Source organism: Dama dama, chromosome 5, assembly GCF_033118175.1.
Source record: "Dama dama isolate Ldn47 chromosome 5, ASM3311817v1, whole genome shotgun sequence".
Lineage (NCBI taxonomy): Eukaryota > Metazoa > Chordata > Mammalia > Artiodactyla > Cervidae > Dama > Dama dama.
Genome location: NC_083685.1, coordinates 3,778,882 through 3,793,456, shown reverse-complemented (window position 1 = coordinate 3,793,456; position 14,575 = coordinate 3,778,882). Strand labels below are relative to the sequence as shown.

Below are 14,575 nucleotides of genomic sequence, written 5' to 3'. Positions count from 1 at the left end.
AGCACGTCCCTCCCCACTGCTGCAGGCAGCCTAGCCAGGCAGTCGAATTCCAGGTCATCTCAGTCTGAACCTGCCTGGTCCCCCTGAAATGAGTTGGGCTGGCAGAGCCATCCTTCCTCTGATGGCCCTTGTGGGTTGTGTCACTGGCCGTGTACTCCTGTTAGCTGGCTGTCGGTCCGTCTCCTCCCCGCAGAGCATGGGGCTGTCTTCTTTCTGTGGTGTCCCCTGGGGTGCTGGGCATAGTGCCTTGTACTTGTAGATTCCCAAATGCCAGTGAATTTTTTTTTTTTCCACAGAAGCTGCACATGGCCCAGCTTCTCAGTTTGAAGGCTTAGCCTAAGACAAGGATATGTAATGATATTGAGAGCTCACTGTATTCATTTACATTTAAAACTCTTTGTTATAAAGAGTTTAAAACATCTATAAGAGTAGAGAGTAGGATAATGGACCCGTGTTCACCCATTTCTCCAGTTTCAACAATTACTAACTTCCCGGCCAATCTCATTTCATCTCAGCACCCTTAACCCCACACCATTTTGAAGTGAATTTCAACTATCATACATCATCTGTAAATACTTCAGTAAGTCTCTTTAAAGGGTAAGGGCTGTTAAAAAACATATCCACAGCACCATTGTTACAACTAAAATTAGCAATAATAATTCCTTATTATCATCAAATATCAAGTCAGTGTTCAAAGTTTCAGTCGGCTCAAGTGCCATAAATTTTTTTTTCATAAATGGTTTTTTGATACATTTGTTTGTATCAGGACCTAAATAAGGTCTGCCTATAGAATGTCCCACAGTCTGTGGGACTTCCCCTGTGGTCCAGTGGTTAAGAATCTTCCTTCCAATGCAGGGGATGTGAGTTTGATCCCTGTTCAGGGAACTAAGATCCCACACGCCACAGGGAAACTGAGTCTGTGTGCTCTAAAGCCCACTCACCACAACTAGAGAGAAGCCTGCATGCTGCAGTGACTATCCAGAGTGCTGTAACTAAGACTCGACACAGCCAAATATATTAATTAATTTCTTAAAAGTTAAAACAATGTCCCTCTAGTTTTGCTGGTTGCTTCCTCTTTGTGTAGGTTAACACATTCCCGTGTCCTCTGTAGTTCCCTAACTTGGTAGATGGAGCTAGAAACTTATCAGGTGGTGACGTGTTCTTCCCTCAGGAGCTCATGATGTCCGGTGACTCCTCGGTGTTTGACGTTAGCAGGTGGTAGCAGTCAGTCTTAGATTAACCTAATTCTATCATTCTTCCTCACTTATTAGCAGGAATACTTCTATAAAGAGAAATTTACCCTCATCTGCTTGGGTTACTCAAGGATACGGTTCACCCAGGAAAGGCAGAATAAATGCTGTGTCAACCCACTGCTGCATAGTCCTTACTGATACTCACGTCATCCGGCCTTCTCTTTGCCTAGTGCAGCCTCTTCGGTTGTTTCTGGAGTCCTCTGGAAAGGACCCTGATGCTGTTGATAGCATCCCATGTCCGGCTTGAAAAGATGTTCCAGGCTCTCTTTGTACTTGTCTTGGCCCAGCCCTGGCGTCAGCCGTTTCTGACTGTACTCCAGCTGGGAGGCTGGCAGGTGCCAGGATGAGTCATGTGAAAACAGGAAACGGCCTTGACACCAGCCTGCTTTGACTTGCAGGAATCTTTAAAAGGAAGGGAAGCGGAGGTACAAACCTCAGTGTTCTGTTTGCCTGATGTCTTCATGAGCTGGGCAGAGGCTGTTCTAGCTGTACTTAAGGTTTTTGAGTCATCAGAGAAAACTTCAACGCATGGCACAAAAATTGTGATGGAGACAGTACCCTGTATTTTTACCCTGTTCTATCTTAGATTCCACTAATGACTGTGTTTGAACAGTGATTAGTGGTGTATAGGGCTTCCATGGTGGCTCAGCTGGTAAAGAATCTGCCTGCAACGCGTGAGACCTGGGTTTGATCCCTGTATTGGGAAGATCCCCTGGAGAAGGAAATGGCTACCCACTCCAGTATTCTGGCCTGGAGAAGTCCCTGGACTATATAGTCCATGGGGTCTCAAAGAGTCGGACACACCTGAGCAACTGTCACTAGTGGTGTATAAGGTGTTTATCCATATGTCATCCCATCTGATGACAAACCCAGGGAGAAAGGTTGTCATTATGTCCTGGTAACAACTGAGAAAGCCAGGGTTTGTCCCACTGCATTGGTGTTGCTTAGTGGGTGGCAGAGCTAAGATCTGAACCCAGCACTTTCTGGAATTCCACCACTGGAGCCTGTCCTCTTAGTGTTAGAAGTTCTGTCTTCCCACCCAAACAAGCCGTCCCTCCAGATCTCCCTGGTGTGGATACTTCCGGGTCCCACTTGGGAGACCTGCAAGTGGGCAGCCTCCCCCATGAAGAGATGGTCGGGGTTGTTTGTCTCCTCTCAGTTCCCACCAGTTCCCTTCATTCAGAAGATACCCTGGCTTGCCCGTCTTCAGGGTCAGTCCCTGCATGAGACCCCACAGCAGGGCCCCCTCACTTTTTTTTTTTTAGCAGGACCTTTTGTCATCAGGTCTTTGCTAAACATTGAAACCATTGGCAAGGTCAGCTGCCTACATGCTACATGCATTGGGCTTACCCATTATCCACTGCCACAGAACTCTGAGGCTTAAAAGAACAACAATGGTTTTATTATTGCCCACAGTTTTCTGTTGGGTGGGAATCCAGAAAGGGCTTGGTTGGACAGTTCTGGCACAGGCCCTCAAGTGGGGCTGCAGTCAGCTGGTGGCTGGGGTTGGGATGGCAGATTCCGGAGCATCTGGAGGCTGGCTGGGCATCTTTCTCAATCCACAGGGTCTCAGAGCTTCTCCTTGGCTCTGTCCACACGGCTGGTTTGGACGTCCTTACTGCACAGCGGCTTCAGGGCAGACAGGCTACTTCCCTCAGGGCTGCCTCCCCTCAGAGGGAGCATCCCAAGAGAGCAGGGCAGACAGGCACAGACCAGGCCTGATGCGGAGACTACATTTTCAGCAGTACTGCTTTGATAACAGGACCCAGAGTTGTCTTCAGTCCTTAATCCAGTTTGAGTTCATTTTTGTATATGGTGTAAGTTAAGGGTCCAATTTCATTTATTTGCATGTGGATACAGTATCCAGTTTTTTTCCAGCACCATTAGTTGAAGCGGGCTTCCCAGGTGGCGCAGTGGTATTGAATACACCCTGCAAGGCAGGAGACACAGGAGATGCAGGTTCGATCCCTAGGTTGGGAAGATCTCCTAGAGGAGGAAATGGCAACCCACTATAGTATTCTAGCCTGGAGAATCCCACGGACAGAGGAGGCTGGTGGGCTACAGTCCACAGGGTCACACAAAGAGTTGGACATGACTAAGCATGCACACAACAACAACAAATTTGTTGACGAGAACTGTCCTTTTCCCATTGAGTGGTCTCGGCACCCCTGTCAAAGATCATTTGACCACATATGTGAAGGTGGAAACCAAACCCTTTTGGAAAACGCAGACACTCACTGAACAGGACAACCTGTCATCCTCAAGGTCCGGCTGCGGCTCTGTCCCCAGGGCCCGTGGGAAGTGAAGTCCAAGAAGATGGACCTCTGCGGTCGCGTCTCTCTTCTCAAGACCGCTGTGACGAGCTGCAGAGCCTTCCTCTCACACAGTGTTTGCGGTAGCCGAAGAGGAGGCGGGCGGAGATCAGGAGCGGACCCTGAGGTTGCCCGCAGGGGCTGCTGACAGGCGCCTGCTTCTCCACACTGGAGTCTCCTTCTCCACCTTCCCCTCCTCCCGTACCCGTGTAGTCCATTCACCTGCAGGACCAGCCTCAGCTGTGTCTCTCCAGGGTCCTCTGACCTCGTCTTCCATGGTCACACGCTAGTAACAACCGGGTCTGACCATCCTGTCAGGAGAGGGAGTTAGAGCTGGGTCCTCACTTCACTTTCCTCCTGGATCAGGCAGCCCCAGAGCAGACCACCCCCAAACCCAGAGGTTTAAAGCAAGCAGGGGGTCGGGGCTTCCCTGGTGGTCCAGTGGCTAAGACTCGGCACTCCCAATACAAGGGGCCTGGGTTCCATCCCTGGTCAGGGAACTAGCTCCCACATGCTACAACTAAGACCTGGTGCAGCCAAATAAATAAAAATTATTTTTAAAAATATTAAAAAAAATAAAGCAAGGGGGGCAGTTATTTTTGTTTGTGTATCTGCTCCAGCTGTGCCTCAGCCAATGACACCCTGCTCCCTCCTCTGCCCTGTGGGCTGAGGGAGCCATGCACCCTCATTCCTGTCCACACTTCACTGGCTGCGTCCAAGCACGTAACCCCACTCAGTGTCGGTGGGGTGGGAACTCGCCCATTTCCCACTCCAGTGGGTGATCTTGCAAAGCCCCATGGCAAAGGACGTGGGCATGTAAGTGTAATTCAAGGAGGACTTTAAGAATTGGGGGGGGGGGGGGGAAGCTTCCGTTTATCCCAACCTCCAACCTCCCTTTCAGCTATCACACTCTTCATTTGTAAGGTGAACTCCAGGGTCCTTCCAGCCCCAGCCTCCTGATAATTTGATGGGTCGACCAACTGGAAGAAAGGGAGATGAGCTATCAGAAATGATGTATGCCTGGAACTGAGCTTGGCACATCGAGGGGCGCAGGTCTGTCGACTCAGTGGCTTGGAGGTCAGAGTCCAGGCAGCCGGGAGCTGGTGGCTGAGCTGGCAGAGGAGCCGAGGGATGCTTCTGCTGGGCGTCCCGGGTTCTCTGGCCTCCCTGCTCCTGCACAGACCCGTGGGAGCTCTCTGGGGCTGCAGCAGCGGCATCCAGGTGCTCGTCTTGCTTTATTCCTACTGTTGATACTGGATTTGGTCTAGGGTTGCAGAGGCCCTGCCCTGAGCCCAGGGGAGCGTGGGAATAGGGCTAATGGCGTTTCCAGGTCCCAGTCTGGGGAGACTAGTGAGCAGGCTGGGTGGGGACAAGGAAGGCACTGCCCCTGAATTTTCCACTTTTAGAAAATTAAATTATTTTGCCAGATGCAGGAACAGAGTGATTTTCCTCATCTGAGTCCCACAGTTGTCCTAAACTTGACTTTATTTTGCCTGTCAGTTCACCGAGTCCGTGCCTCCTGGACGTGGGATTACAACATTCTCGGCCTCTGAGCAGACTCCCGTGGTGCCTCCTCTCCCGCCTGAGTCAGCTTCACGACCTGCTGTGGGGGCCTTCTAGCCCAGCAAGCCTGCAGCCCACCCGCTCCCCCTCGCACTTCAGTCCTCGTTTGTACGTGATGGTGACGTGTCATCTGTGTGTATGTGCAGCTGCTCGAGGCCAGGACTGTAGATCATATTTCATCTCTTTCCTCCCAGAAGGCCCATCACCCATTAGATCAGCGTTCAGTAACTTAGCTGGCCATGCACTGCACAGACCTGCCATCGGGGCCTGGGAAGCTGGTGTGGGGGGAGTGTCCAGGTAGAAAAGGAAGGTAAAGGTCATCTCGTCCAACCATCTGTCTGTTCGTTGACTTCTTTATTTTTCATTTATCATTTTTGTTGGCGTATAGTTGCTTTCCAACGTTGTGTTAGTTTCCGCTGTATGACGAAGTGAATCAGCTCTCCAGTAGGCATATATCGCCTCCCTCCTGGACTCCAGCCCCTGTCCCACCCTCGGGCATCACCCAGCACCGAGTTGAGGTCCCTGTGCTATACAGGACTTCCCGCTAGCTGTCTGTTTTACACTTGGTAGCGTGTATACACTGATTTCTTCCGGTATCGTTTCTGCCCCCTCAGCACCAGCCTTGAGCAAATCTCTCAGGTGGCAGAGAATAAACCTTCACCTCCCAAGATAAGCTGGGCTTCCTTAGATAACTCTGTTGGAGCATCCTTCCTCCACTGATCTGAGATGGGTTTCCAGACAGCACCTCTCCTCGCTGGGAGTGTTTCTCTGCCCTGCAAATGGCTGGACGTCCCCCGTCCACGTGGCCCCACTGTTCATCTTCAGAGAGACTGACTTAGCATCCTGTGTCCTCTCTATGGTTCCATGACAGTTGCACAACATTCAGTGGCGTAAAACAGTGGTAAGCACCTCGGTGTGTCCGTGGGTCAGGAGTTCATAAGCAGGTGGCTAACTGGAGGAGCTCTGGCCGGGGATGGTCTCATGAGGGCGACGCTTACCTGAAGGCTTGACCAGGGCAGGAGGATGCACTTCCAAGGCCACTCCCTCCTCCCGCCCAGGCCAAGTGGTGCTGGCTGTGGACGGGAGGCCTCCGCTCCCAGCTCCGTGGGCCCGTCCAGAGTGTCCTCAGTATGGCTGCTGGCTTTCCCCAGGGGGAGCGATCCCGGAGTGAGCACGCGGGAAGAAGTACCTGGTAAGCTCTTTCATAAGTGACGGGGACGTTCTGAATGGAAGAGTTTTGCGGGCAGTGAATGCTTAAGGAGTGAGAGCCTCCTGTGTAACCCCACACTCCTGTTTAACTGGTCCGGTCAAGGAGAGCGGGCTGGATTTGCCAGAGGATGGAGAAGACACCAGAGGTCTCTCTTGGGGGTAGCCACGCTGTGGACTGTCCTTCTGGAGCCGAAGGACTGTGTTGTGTGGACAACCCTCTCTGCTGACAGGACCCTTCCCTCGCTCAGTCCAGATGCTGGGGGAGAGACAGAAGGCCACGTGCTCTTTTCTTTTTTTTTCTTTGAATCTATTGATTTAGCCATTCCGGGTCTTAGTTGTGGCACATGGGATCTTTTATCTTCATTGCGGCATGTGGGGTCTTTAGCTGCGACATTTGAACTCTTAGTTGTGGCCTATGGGAAGGATCTAGTTCCCTGACCAAGGATCAAACCCAGGCCCTCTGCATTGGGAGTGTGAGGTCTTAGCTACTGGACCACCCAGGAAGTCCCAGAAGGCCACACACTCTTGCTGGATGCTGAGGGGGTCCGGGAGAGAGAGAGACTGTCCCATAGAGACCCTAACTGCATCTGTCTTACTCACCGACCGGACCCCGAGGCCTGGCCTGCTATGTTGACTGAAGGAAAGAATGAACGTGCACAGGGGTGATGGTTGTTTTGAACTCAGCCTCTGGGAGTCCATGACGATGGTGTGGGAACTTTGATTTTGCAGGCTGCTGTCATGGTTTGACAGGAATTGAGCTGCTGTTTCTGCCTCCATTGAAGCTGGGTGGGAGTCAACTTTTATGTAAGATTATTTCATGTAATATTAATGTCAGCGCCTATAATACCAGAGGCCATGAAGGGAAGAAGTAGAATTCTTGAATAAATTACATGTCTCACCATCAGTAAACTCATAACCTACATTTAAATTTGTAATTGTCCTTTGTTGTTGTTCAGTTGCGAAGTCACGTCCGACTTGTGACCCCACAGACTGCAGCGTGCCAGGCTTCCCTGTCCTTCACTATCTCCTGGAGTTTGCGCAGACTTATGACCATTGAGTCGGTGATGCCATTCAACCAACTCATGCTTTCACCCCCTTCTCCTGCCCTCAATCTTTCCCAGCACCAGGGTCATTTCCAGTGAGTCCACTCTTTGCATAAGGTGGCCAAAGATTGGTGCTTCAGCTTCATCTTCTGTCCTTCCAGTGAATATTTAGGACTGATTTCCTTTAGGATGGACTGGTTTGATCTCTGTGCTGTCCGAGATTCTCAAGAATCTTCTTCAACATCACATTCAAAAGCATCAATTCTTCGGCGCTTAGCCCTCTTTAAGGTCCAACTCTCATATCCGTACATGACTCCTGGAAAAGTCATAGCTTTGACTATATGGACCTTTGTTGGCAAAATGGTAGCTCTGCTTTTTAATACGCTGTCAAGATTTGTCATAGTGTGTTAAATTCCAATTTCTTCTTATGTGACATTTTCGTCTTCCTCTTGTCTTGGTAACTGATTTTCTTTTTTAGAGCTTCCTTTGCTTGATGTGGGCTTTCCTTGTGGCTCAATTGGTAAAGAATCTGCCTGCAATGTTGGAGACCTGGGTTTGACCCCTGGGTTGGGAAGAACCCCTGGAGAAGGGAACGGCTACCCACTCCAGTATTCTGGCCTGGAGAATTCCCTGGACTGTATAGTCCCTGGGGTTGCAAAGAGTTGGACACGACTTTGACTTTCACTTGCTTGATGTGGTGTTTGGGGGGAGGGGTGCTGAATTTTTAAGCTCAGAGATAGCTTGTTAAAGGAAGAATCTAGGTTGCTGGGACATCCTGTAGATCGTGACTGCAGCTACTTGGATTACGTGATGATTTAAAAAATTAAATCTGTTCAAGTACCCTGAATTGTTCTGTGTAGGCTCATGACTGAGCTTAAAATAGATCCTGTCCTGCGCTCTAGGGGCCCATCATCTCGCTCCGGAGACACTCGCGCACGCAGCCCCGTTCCTGGGCTGGCCCACAGGGACCCGTCCGCAAAGTCCTTCAGCGCTGCTGTTAGCCATCAGCATACCCAGGAGGGACGAACTTAAAATTTGATAGATTTTAAATGGATTTTATTTACGATGGAAATTTTCAAACACATAAAAGGAGATGATACCCCATCACCTAGTGTCAGCGAGTCTTACCATAAGGCCTCCCCACGCTCACTTCATTTGAAGTGAAGTCCCATGGAGACTTCCCTGGGAGTCCAGTGGGTGGGGCTTCACCTTCCAGCACAGGGACTGCAGGTTTGGTCCCTGGTGGGGGAGCTAAGACCTCCCTTGCCTCACTGTCCCAAAACCAGAACATAAAGAACAGAAGCAGTATTGTAACAAATCCGATAAAGACTTTTAAAAATGGTCCACATAAAAAAAAATTTTTTTTAATTTGAAGTAAGTCCAAGACATCTTTTACTTAACTCCAAGAATTAAGTTAAAAAATAATTTTAATAATAGTGAATATTTATAAATATTGTGTATCTCTTTAGAGGTGAAGGTTTCTTAAAAATTCATCTAAATGGCACTAAAATGCCTAAAAATTTAACAATAACTCCTTAATATTATCAGATATCCAGTAAATATTAAAATTTCCCCTTTGATTTTTTAAAAATTAAAAATGTTGTAGGCACTCAATGGATATTTATTGAATGAAAGTTTCTTTAAATTCTGTGGTTCTTTACAATTTTCACAAGGTTCACACACATTATTTCATATAATCCTATAATAAATTTCCCCCATTGATTACAAAATTTTTTTTTAACAGTTTTCAGAATTCAGGATCCAAATAGAGTCCATTCAATATAATTGTTGCTACTTCTCAGATTTTTTAAAATAAACTTTTTGTTTTGAAATAATTTCAAACTTAAAATTACAAAAATAGTACCCACCCCTCAGATTCCTCAGTTATTTTTCTTAATATTTGTATTCATTTATTTGGCTGCTTCTAGGCCCAGCAGCAAACATGCCTCGGATGGTAAAGAATTCGCCTGCACCGTGGGAGACTCAGGTTGGGTCCCTGGGTTGGGAAGATCCCCTGGAGAAAGGAATGGCAACCCACTGCAGTATTCTTGCCTGGAGAGTCCCATGGACAGAGGAGCCTGGTGGGCTACAGTCCATGGGGTCGCAGAGTCGGGCATGATGGAGCAGCTAACACTTTCACTTTCAGTCCCAGTGGCAGCACACAGGATCTTTGATCTTAGTTACGGCATGAAGGCTCCAGTTCCCTGACCAGGGATCACACCCGGGCCCCCTGCATTGGGAGCACAGCATCCAAGCCACTGGACAATCAGGGAAGTCCCTCCCCAAATTGTTAATATACTACATTTACTTTATCACTCTCTAGAAGGAAATGGCAACCCACACCAGTGTTCTTGCCTGGAAATGCCCATGGACAGAGGAGCCTGGTGGGCTATATAATCCATAGGGTCACAGAATTGGACATGACTGAAGCAGTTAAAGAGGATAGTGAAAAAGTTGGCTTAAAGCTCAACATTCAGAAAACTAAGATCATGGCATCTGGTCCCATCACTTCATGGGAAATAGATGGGGAAACAGTGGAAACGGTGGCTGACTTTAGTTTTGGGGGCTCCAAAATCACTGCAGATGGTGATTGCAGTCATGAAATTAAAAGACACTTGCTCCTTGGAAGGAAAGTTATGACCAACCTAGATAGCATGTTAAAAAGCAGAGACATTACTTTGCCATCAAAGGTCCGTCTAGTCAAGGCTATGGTTTTTCCAGTGGTCATGTATGGATGTGAGAGTTGGATTATAAAGAAAGCTGAACACCGAAGAATGGATGGTTTTGAACTGTGGTGTTGGAGAAGACTCTTGAGAGTCCCTTGGACTGCAAGGAGATCCAACCAGTCCATCCTAAAGGAGATCAAGCCCTGGGTGCTCATTGGAAGGACTGATGTTGAAGCTGAAACTCCAATACTTTGGCCACCTGATGCGAAGAACTGACTCCTTGGAAAAGACCCTGATGCTGGGAAAGATTGAAGGTGGGAGGAGAAGGGGACGACAGAGGATGAGATGGTTGGATGGTATCACCGACTCGATGAACATGGGTTTGGGTGGACTCCGGGAGTTGGTGATGGACAGGGAGGCCTGGCATGCTGTGATTCATGGGGTTGCAAAGAGTCGGACACAAGTGAGCAGCTGAACTGAACTGAACTGAAGCAACTCAGCACGACAATATAATTGTATTTTTTTTAACTCTTTAAGAACAAGTATCAGACACGATGCCTGTGATCACATAATACATCAGTGTGCATTCCTTAACCAGAACATTCTCTGACGTTTGCCCAGTGTAAACACTGATACAGTGCTACCATCCAACCCGTGGACCACCTTTGTATTTTGCCAGTCGTTCCAGTCATGTCCTTTCAGGGAAGACGATCCACTCCAGGACCATAGATTGCATTTGGTTGTCCTGTCTTGTCACTTTAGTTTCAGTCTGGAACAGTTTTCCATTTTTCCTCGTCTTTCGTGGCCTGAGTGTTTTTGATAAATTCAGGCCAGTTGCTTTGTAGAACATGCCTCAGTATAGGATTGCTTGGAATTCCCTTATGTTTCGATGCAGGTCCTGTATTTGTGGCAGGAACACCATAGGATGCATACTGTGTCCTTCACAGTGCTCCGTACCAGGAGGCACACGATGTTTTTTTTGGTTTGTTTCTGGCATGTGGGATCTTGGTTCCTCAACAAGGAATCAAACCCAGACCCCCTGCATGGGAAGCTCAGAATCTTAACCATTGAATCACCAGGGAAGTCCCAGGAGGCACAGCATGTTGATTTGTCCTGCTGCTAACAAACGTGGCTTCCATCTTTTCGTTAAGATGGTATTTGCCAGGTTTTTCCCACTGTAACGTTACTTTTATAATATTAATTAATGACTAATTAGAAAATATTTTGGGGGGATACACCTTGAGGCTCTGTAAAACTGTCCCTCACCCAGCCTCCCCACTGGTGTTTAATACCCTTTGGCGATTCTTGCTTGAATCAGTTATAACTTTGATGGTTGCTCTTTAAAAAGAACATTTACCTATTCACTTATTTACATCAGAGTGAACTCATGGATTTCTAGCTTATCCAGTGGGTTAATATCTATCATTATCATTTATTTTGATGCTCAAGTTGTCCTGGCTTTGGGTAAGAGGAATCTTTTTATCTTACCTATTTTTTATTTATTTACTTTTAAAAATATGTACTTATTTATTTGGCTGCATTGGGTCTTAGTTACAGCACCTGGGAATCTTTATTGCTTCGTGGGGGGTCTTTCCTAGTGGCACTCGGATCTCTAGCTGTGGCACGTGGGCCCAATAGTTGTGGCACCCAGGCTTAGTTGCTCTGAGACTCGTGGGATCTTAGTTTCCTGACCAGACATGGAACCCATGTCCCATGCATTGCACGGTGGATTCTTCACCACCGGACCACCAGAGCCGTCCCAGCTTTTGTCTTTGTATATGTCTGGCTTGAAACTTGCTGCCTGTCCTTTTTTTTTTCTTGCCCGTGGACATTTTTTGTGAAAATCCCCCAGAAAGCATAGTCCGAGAAAGAAAGAGTGAAGAGTGAACACTTTGAGAGGTGCGATCACAGGGCCGTGAGGCGGAATCGGGCAGTGGAAGGACAGAGGCCATGATGCAGTGCGCTTCCTTTGCTGGATGTCGCCTCACCTTGAGCGTCAGAGACACAGTGGGCCTGGTGCACGGACTCCTCCAGAGTATATGTGAGGAGAAAACGTGCTGCCAAGCAGTCGGCAGAGGCACAAGGGGAGGGAGGCTGTATCTGCCCCGTTCGCCCCCATTTCCCGGTTCCTGTTGTCATTTTACGAAAGTCCATAAGCAGAGGGACAGCTGGACAAGGAGGAAGCGCTGACCCAGAGACAGAGGGGGAGGCAGTCGGGGGAACTGGAGAAAATGCACAAGGTTTGTGTCCAGGACGCTCCACACCTTTTGCTACTCTGGTCCAGTTGTGCCTCCAACGGTGTGAGCCCTCCCACTTCGATGGAGGGTCCACCATCCTCCAAAGACACCTCGACCCGTTCCCCGGGAGGGGACATAGCGGTGACAGGGTCCTCATCCCGGTGGCCTGCTGGGGTCGCCTGGGAGACTGACGCGAGAAGGCTGTGGAGCAGGCTCCTCTGGTGCTGCTGTGGCCGGTCCCGAGGCTGTTGTTGGTGGTCATCTCCCTCCCCCGCCAGCCATTCTGGGTCCTCTGCGCCCTCCGCCAGCACCCGGCGGATTTCAGCTGCGCAGGGGGTTGCGTGCTTCTCAGCCCAGTGTCATTCAAGGTCAACCACACATCATCCTCTCTAAGGAATGTAACCGAAGCAGGAGAGAATCAGAAACGGCAGCAGCTGTTCCAGTGAAAGATGAACGTCTCGTTGTCGTTTGACTCTAGAACTCGTAGAAGAGTCGAGAAAGTAACAGGCGGTGAACAGCCAAGGAAAGTGAGTGAGCGCTGAAGAGCAGCGGAATGGCCACAGGGACTCCGGCACCCGCAGGGCTACGGGCTGACCAATTGCTCTTCCTTTTCCCCATCGCCTCTGTGGACAGAGCTTTGGTTTGTCTTGGGGAGGAGGACGGGTGTCTGAATTTCCAGTGAGTGTCTGAAGGAGTGAGTTAAGTAGATCCAGTCATGGTCGTCGGATCTGTTTTCAGACATTGGTCACAGTTGGAAGTGGCCCAGGCTTTAGTTACCTCTGCTTCTCCTTTTTTTTTTTTTTTAAGCTTTTTATTTTATATTGGAGGGTAGCCAATTAACAATGCTGTGATAGTTCAGGTGGACAGCAAAGGGACTCAGTCATACATATACATGTTCCCCTTACTTTGGTACCGTCAGCTCTATGATCTTGTAACCAGCACAGAGTCAGCCCCTTGTTGCCAGGGGTACTGGGTCAGCCCAGCCATCACCCTCATCTCCTGGGGCTAGAAGAGAACGGTGGTTTCCTTGCTCTTCAGATCTCAGTTCCCAGGTCATTCCTGGCAAGGGGGGGCCTCCAAGTCCACCCCCTGGGGTTCTGGGTCCCTAATCGCAGTTTTAGCAGCGGGTTCCCACCCTGCTCCAACTCTGTGGTTCTGAGACTCGGTGGGAAGAGCCTGGGGTGGAGTCAGAAGTCTATGCTGCCTGGCAGGGTCCTGGCCGTCTCCCCTCTCCATTTTCTGGTGTCTGCAAGGGCTCAGAGCCCAGCTAACATGCCCTGCACGTGGCCCTGCTGTGGGCCCTCCTCCCTTGGCCCCTGTCCCCACTGAGAGCCCCCCCAACCCCTGCAAGGCCGAGCCTCTGCCAGTCCTGAGAGCCGTTATCTCCTAGCACTGACATCAGGGCCTCTGCCAGCTCCAAGGGTCTGAGATTCCAGGGATGGGCCTTAAGGTCTCTCTGTCAGTCTAGAACAGCAGTCCCCAACCTCTTCAGCACCAGGGACCGGTTTCGTGGAAGACAGCTTTTCCATAGACCTGGAGGTGGGGGATGTTTTTGGAATGATTCAACTGCATTACATTTATGTGCACTTTATTGGTATTATTATTACATCCCCTCCACCTCGGATCATCAGGCATTAGATCCCGGAGGTTGGGGACCCTTGGTCTAGAACCACGGAGTCTGGGAGCCTCACCCCATCCCTCCTCTTGCATCCCACAGAAATCAGGGGGAAATGGCCCACACCTGCCGTGGCACCATCAACCTGTTCACCGCGCACTTCGACACGGAGGACTCTTGCGGTATCGTGCTGACCAGTGGGGGCAGGACCTACCACCTCAAGGCCGGCTCGGAGGTGGAGCGGCAGCAGTGGATCACCGCCCTGGAGCTGGCCAAGGCCAAGGCTGTCCGCATGATGAGCAACCAGTCAGGTAGCCAGCGCTCGGCGCGGCGGGAGCGCGTGCAGTGTGGCGGGTCTGGAGACCGAGGGAGCTGAGAGCGTTTGGGGGGCGGTGGTGACCGGCAGACCCACCTCGCCCTGCCGGCTCAGCTCCCCGCGTCCTCAGCAGCTGGACGTTAGGTGGCAGGGGCAGCCCGCAGTTCTCGGGGTCGGGATGTTCGTGGTGGGCGGGGCTCGGTGTGCCTGGTCCCTGGGCTTCGGCAGAACCCTGGGATGCCGCGCTGGGTCAGCTCCGGAGGCAGAAGGCAGGGCGGGAGACCAGGATGATGGGTTTGTGCCTCAGGCCAGACTTTCTCCGAGGTCCGCTTCGGAGACTGAAAACCATTTAGCCAGAGCT

The 14,575-nt window shown here is 49.9% G+C and overlaps 1 protein-coding gene across 1 annotated transcript in view; it reads left to right on the top strand.

Moving 5' to 3' along the window:
• The window catches only part of OSBP2 (oxysterol binding protein 2), a 119,449-nt gene that overhangs the window by 9,452 nt on the left and 95,422 nt on the right, over positions 1 to 14,575 (top strand). Inside the window, exon 2 of the mRNA XM_061141537.1 lies at positions 14,001 to 14,209. Within this exon, the coding sequence (XP_060997520.1) occupies positions 14,001 to 14,209 (209 nt within the window). The remainder of the gene's footprint in view (positions 1 to 14,000; positions 14,210 to 14,575) is intronic.